The following is a 6650-nucleotide window of genomic DNA, read 5'->3' on the forward strand; positions in this document are numbered from 1 at the left end:
CGGGCTTTTTAATGATGCAGCGCATCAATTGTTTCGCATAAACATAATTTTGGAACACGCTCTGTGCTCTGCGGGCCATCTGCTAAACTATGCCTAAAAGAATAAACAATGTCTGCGCTCCGGTTAACGTTGCGCGTAAGTGTGCGATCCCTTCATTCAACCCCTATCCCCGAGCACGCCGCCGGTGTAGTCTCCGTGACGTCACCCGCAGAGCGCTCAGGCCTTCTCTTGTCTAGGTGGTGTTGGCTGAGCCATGCTCCCTCAAGGGCTTTCCTTTTTCACGTCGAACCAATTCTCTCTCATGTCACCGTACCTAGAACTTAAGTTTATCCACCGAGCGAAGAGTGGCACGGCTATCGCTGGTTTCGCGACTGCCCATTCTCTGCCTCCTGTCCTCCTCCTCTCTACCATTCCATCTAGCTCTCCTCTGGACTTGGGTATAGTAGAAAGAAAGCGCTGCAATTTCTGCAGTGGTTTTGCTGGGGGTCACGGATGATTACAGCTGTCTAGAGGATAATGTGGTGATCAACGCCCACGGTGCTCCAGAGGGCATCGTGCATATTCGACGCGGTGAAAAGGTCCAAACGAGTTTCTCACGTCTTCTTTCCTCTCTACCACGCTCATTCCATGTATTACAAGCTCTGAACCACCCTCGATGCGGGCAAACTTTCGAAGAAAAAAAAAATAGCTTCGCTTTAAAAGAACGCTGATTTGCGCACGGCAAGATATATCGTGAACGGGGCAGCTAAGAAACCGCCGCAAGAAACAGGTGGGAAGGCAGGTATAGGAGAACGGCCTCGAAGACCACACACAAAAAAACAGGAATATAGGAACGTTAGCGGCGGCCACGCCACTCAACAAACGGAAGAGTATGACAGTGACTAATGGAAAAGAATGTTAAGAAGGGGAGTGGAATGATAGATAGATACGAGGAGATGGGGGAGGGGCATAAGATGTGACAGGAGTGAACTCGGCGGATAATTACAAACGTGGGGAGAATCTCGTCACTGCGCCATCGCTCAACGCCAGATGGCCGGGGCCAGACGCATAGCTGTGGCTCATCTTCCCCGTCGTAGCACGTGCTCGTTGCTGCGGGAGAGCCCACCTTAACTGAGCGATTTTCAGAATAGACGGGTGTCCGGAGACACGACGCTTTCAAATCCCTCGGAGCTACTGGCCCTTATATTACCGCGAACGAGGGATGCCGTAATTTTCACAAAGTCTTCTAAGCAGGAAGCAGCTTTGCTTCGGACCCTCTGCCGCATCAGTTCCCGAGTGTGATAAAGTAGCAGTACGCGTCTCGTGATGACTACAATACCATGATCGCCAAACATCTTTTCGAACAAGTCGGACAGCAGGCCACGAAAACTGAGTGAAACTTGCATCACGTGACACTATCGAAGTTCTAGCGCAAAGCTCCGTTCCTTTACTTCTAAATCTCCAATAATATATCATGCCACACATCACCGAAAGGGCGATTGAGTGATAGGAACCTTGCAAAATAGTGCCCCCGCCCACTCCCGTACGTAGACGTGGCAGTACTACTCACTAGAAAGCATGGAAAGCAACGACGATCTCTGCTGTTACCTTGGCTGCAGCAAGTCTCCCCTGCAAATGTGAAGGCGCACGACCGTGCGCTGTCTTGTTTTTGTATGGCCCTGTTCTTAGCGCTGTTCGTTTTTCCAAGTCATGTGCCAGCGAGGTCATCGACACATAGATGATATAAATGCATAAATCCATAAAGAAAATTTTTACCTTTTTTTTAATTTCATCATTTTTAAAAATAGCATCAGGATGATGGCATGATTGCATGCGAAGTGGCTGCAGAACGTGCATTCTCGTTGTTGAAGCAATCTTGTCCGGGGAGCTCATCCTTGTGTAGAGAGAGAGAGATGAGTGGTAGTTGTCGGCGAAAAAACCCCCCGTAATTAATTTCTGGCTATGTCACTGCCAATATGTAACTTCTTTAGCTTTATTTATCTACAAGGGCCGCCAAAGAGATAAATTCAATACACTATTGCTCCCATTTCGTTCGATGCTGCATGGCTGACAATTTAACACTTTCAAGAAACTTGGGCACCAAATATTCGCATTTACGAATGGCAACGGTTGTCACGTAGTAGTAGCTGTAAAGAACACAGTTGTAAAACTGTGAATAGCCAAACTAGTGTTTTATTGGGCGAACCTGCGCCTACAAGAACAGGCTACACTTGAAGCACAACGATAGCAGCGAACACAGTCGACGATCGTCGAAATCTCATCTGCGGGTCAAGCGCGTCGCCTTGTATACACGAGTACCGGAAGTTCTGGAGTAATCGCTGGTGCCCGTCTGTCTTCCAGAAATCAGATTACACGGGGTTCAGTGACAACAGATTAAACCATCGATAACATTCCAGTAAGTTCCGATCATGCGGGCGCGGCTTGCGCTGAGTGATAACTTCAAGTTGTTAGTGGGCGAAATGTATCCCCCGAGAAGAAAGATAAATAAGTACACGTGTCAATATTAGAAGAGCGAATCGAGTTAGACGAAATACGATTCGGTATTCGAAAGTTCCGGATATTCCAAGGCAGAAGGTTGGGCTAGTCGGAATTTCTACAAGGACACTTCCAGCGCGTAACGAAATATGGGAAAGAGCCGAGCTACAAAAAAGACGGGGACAAAAGTAGAACGCTGGTTTTCAACTGTATTATTCTTTTGAAACGAATTACAGCAAGTCACGTGGTGACAGAGGAGGACGAAGAAGTGGGCACATTTGACTAACGCCACTACAATGCAACTACGAAGACCACGACGCCGGTTGTCGACATAGATGAGTTGTTTCGCCAAAGCAACCAGAAGAAGTGGACGCGCACTTGTCAGTCTTGATTTACAGAACGCTTCATTCATGCGTGTTTTCGAATGTTCGGGCACTCCCAGCAGTCAGCATTCGAAAAACTGACGCCTGAAAAGAACGAAACACCTTATCTGTATATGCTTGTTGTGTCTATTCGCTGCTTTCCTGCCACAAACGATTTCCAAAATAGTGAGCGCCACCTAAAGATTTCCAGCCTCGAACTCTGGTTCACAGATTGCATTTCTCCGTCTAAGTGAGCCTCACACATGGTCGAGAAGGACCAAGTTTGTGACAAAATGCACGTACCGCCAACTATTGCCACATGCTGGGGAAACAGCCGTTTCTTGCAGTTCCCACAGCGTCGGAGCTCCCTGCTTTTGTAAGGAACTCCACGGTTTCGCTAGCCTAATCGCACCTGCCAAGTTGGAGGATCACAAGTTTCGTGATCCGTGTAATCTGCAGCCCAGTGTCTTGAAAGCTATGAATGAGGATTCGCTGTGACGTGCATCGCCGGGCTGTCGAAAGAGTGCGAGATTTACATATGCTGAAGAACACGGCAGACAGCAAAAAAAAAAAAGACACGTGCAAAGTCACGCCGGAGGACAGCAAAAGCTGCGGCTAAAAATGCGCACGAGAAAGGACTGCAGCAGGATGAAAGAAGACGACGCATCCAACACACGACTACTATAATAGTGGTGTTCAAGAGTGCAGTATTCCTCGGATTCCACAGCACTGACTCAGCCTTCATGGAAGCTCGCGCCTCTGCGCTCTTGGACGCAACCATACATCTTTCCCGCTCAGTGCGGGGGGGAGAAGCGCGGTGACCTTCGCCGAACGAGAGAACGGAGGAATGTGAAGGCACCCGCCTGAAAACAAAGGGGTACGTGGCTTCGAGGCGGTCATGCGCACCCCGAAGCTAGCCCTATTGTCCAGGCCGAGAGCCACACCTGGCCACGGAGCCTCCCATCATGCACTGACAACGTTCCTCCGTATTTCTTTCGCAGGAATTTTCCACCGCGCAAAAAAAAAGAAAGAGAAGAAGAAGGGTTGCGAGGCACGCGGAAGGCCGTCTACCGGGGCGGCGTCGTGCTCTCCTTCCTTGACGTCCTGCCCCGCGGTGCCGCCGGCTGACCCACATGCACGCGATTCACACGGCGGGAAACGCGAATCGGCAGCTGGCCGCTTCCCTTGTGCTTTGCCTGCCGGGGCGGAGGCGCGTCGCGGGCTCGACAGATCGAACCGCCGATATCAGGGACGCGCGAAAACGCGGTTTCCGAGTCCTCGCTCCTTTAAATGTTGAAACACGCGTGGGCGACGTATACTTTGGTCATCAAAGGGCGTTTTTCTTTTTGTTCGTTTCGTAATCGTTGAGATCTTTCTATCCGGGCACCAATCGGATAGCTCGCGCTGTGCAGCGCTGGAAAGTAGCCGGGGCAGCAATGGCACCCCAACTGCAAGAAACGCTGGTGTAGTTACGAGCTCGTTAAACAAAGAACCACGGGGTAGTCGTAATCAAACTGCAGCTACCCACCATACGGTGTCTCTCATATGCCGTGCGTTATCTTGAGACGACAATTCCCGTAAATTTCATACATATCAGCGTCTATCGGACACGCTTTTCCAGTGGTTAACTAGCTCGTGAGTATATTCAGTTAACACACAATTTCTGCATTCACCAGTGTACAGATAGCATTAGAAGACAAGCGTATGTACTACCCAGTACTTTCCCAGAAAAAAAAAAGAAAGAAACACGCAATATCGCCGAAATAGGTTGTTAGAAGCCTGACGGTCGGTGGCTTTGCCAGATCAAGCTTTAGCAGCGCGTCCTGCCCAAAAGCAAAGTTTCCAAAGTGCGCTTACGTAGCCAAGTTATCCATCTTGCTTCGACACAAATACTACTACTACTACTACTACTACTACTACTACTACTACTACTAAAAGAACTGTTGGTCATCACTGCACTTACCTTGGATCCGCTTCCCCGCGCGAGAGCAATAACCCAGGGACGTTTACACGCAAACACCAAATATGCCATGCGCGAACCAAAGGCACGCGTCGGCGGACTCACTTCACGGAATCCACGATGGGGTGCTGGCTTCCCATCATCTTGGCCACGGTGCCCAGGAATGTGTGCAGTTCGCCCATGTTCATCAGCTTCTCCGAGATGCGGCTGGTGTTGTGGCCCGTCAGCTTCTCGGCACACTGGATGGCATGGTTGAGTCGCAGCGAGCTGGGCGCCGCCGATCGCGACGGTGTAGACCACGCGCACCTCCGCTGCTGGTGCTGCGGATGGTCGCGCGCCGAGGCCGTCGCGCCGCCGCAAGTCACCGAGGCGGCGTGGCGCAGTTTGGGACACAGAAGCCGGCTCCTTCCGGAAGCCATTCTGACTCCGCACTTTCACAGCACCGCACGGCGTATCACGTAAGAAAGCTGTCGCGCGACACAGCCGGCTCTTGGCAAGACTCACGCGCTGCTCTAGTGAGAGTAGCCGAGCCTGTCCAGCGAAGAACTGTGACGTCGAGGAGGGGATGTCGGGAACAGAAATCGCTGCCTGAAAAAGAGAGAGCGTGCTGAATCACTGTTCCTCTGTGGGCGAGATAAGTGTGACGTCCGCGGGGGGGCAGTTTACTTGGGCTAAGACTTTTTCCAAGCGCCGCATCGGCGGTATACCATCACCTTTTCGCACTGGCCCTTCCAGGAACGACGTTGTCCGTGGCGTCGGGTGCTTCGTCCGCGTTGTCGTGCGAGTTCGGAAGGACCACGTGGGTCGAGCGGGCGGGTGCGTTTCACGCAGTAAGCCAAGAAGTCGGCCGAATGTGCCGTCACGGGTGGGCGCACGTACACCTGCGTCACCAGTCCGAAAACGCACGCCGGGAAGCGAAATGTGCAGCCACAAAGAGCCGCGCTGTCCGTCCAGAACTGCGACGACGCCAGGAACGGCGGGAACGACGAGAAGGCAGGCGCCGCGCACACCGCGGCGCGCTGTTTCTGGCGGCGACCGGACCCGTTCTGCGTGCTCGTACCGAATGATGATGCCCCGGAGCTGCTGGTGAGAGGGGCGGTGGAGCCGGTGGAAGTCGAAGGCGACGTGCCTGGAGCGTTGCTGACGTCGACTGGGCCGCGGTCGGCGGCGTGGTCACTTTCGGCGTCGTCCGCGACGGCCCGCAGGGAACGAACGTCGACGGCACAAGAAAGAAAGAGCCCGTAGACACACAGGAGGCGTGCGTGTGTTCTGGTACGATTCGCGCGTAGCAGGCGTCGTCTTCGAGGAAGGCTTTGCCGGCTTGTGGAAGACGAGAGGGTGGTGGGAGGGGAGGGCTAGCGGGGTGAGGAGTTTGCGAGCGTCATCTTCTCGCCACTGCCGTACACGCCGAAGAAAGAAAGAAACGAGATGCACGAGAAGAGAAGGGCCGGCCCAGCTGGCCGAAAAAAATGTGGGCCACGCGGCTACGTAGTACCGCGTAGTACGTACATGCAGGCGCGGAAAGAACGGCGGGCCGCCGCGTTCTCCACCGCGCGCGCACAAGAGGGTGATAACCCTGCCGAGCGGCTTTTCGGGCGCTGCTTGCTTTTGGGCGCGCGCTGCTTTCACCAAGTTGGCCGGTGAAAGTGGCCCGCCGGGCCCTGTTGTCCTGCTGCCGGTGAGGAGCGGTGCTTGTTGGTGGAGGAGTGGCGTCGTTACCGGGTGTCCCTTTCCTGCGCGCATTCACGCAAAGAAACGCTGCTCGCGAGGGCGCCTCCGCTGCGGAAGTCTTTCGAGCGGCCGCGTTGTTCCCCAGTCCCTGTCGCGTTGCTTAGATGTGCATAGCCGTAATC

General features: G+C 53.1%; 1 protein-coding gene across 1 annotated transcript in view; it reads right to left on the bottom strand.

Moving 5' to 3' along the window:
* The window catches only part of LOC135895869 (all trans-polyprenyl-diphosphate synthase PDSS2-like), a 38323-nt gene extending 31890 nt beyond the window's left edge, over positions 1-6433 (bottom strand). The window contains exons 1-2 of the mRNA XM_065424075.2: positions 5511-6433; positions 4903-5385 (exon numbers count right to left, since the gene is read on the bottom strand). Coding sequence (XP_065280147.1) covers positions 4903-5216 — 314 coding nt within the window. The 5' untranslated portion in view covers positions 5217-5385; positions 5511-6433. The remainder of the gene's footprint in view (positions 1-4902; positions 5386-5510) is intronic.
* Positions 6434-6650: the final 217 nt, after the last annotated feature.

The sequence above is a fragment of the Dermacentor albipictus genome, chromosome 4 (genome assembly GCF_038994185.2).
Source record: "Dermacentor albipictus isolate Rhodes 1998 colony chromosome 4, USDA_Dalb.pri_finalv2, whole genome shotgun sequence".
In the NCBI taxonomy this organism is placed as follows: domain Eukaryota; kingdom Metazoa; phylum Arthropoda; class Arachnida; order Ixodida; family Ixodidae; genus Dermacentor; species Dermacentor albipictus.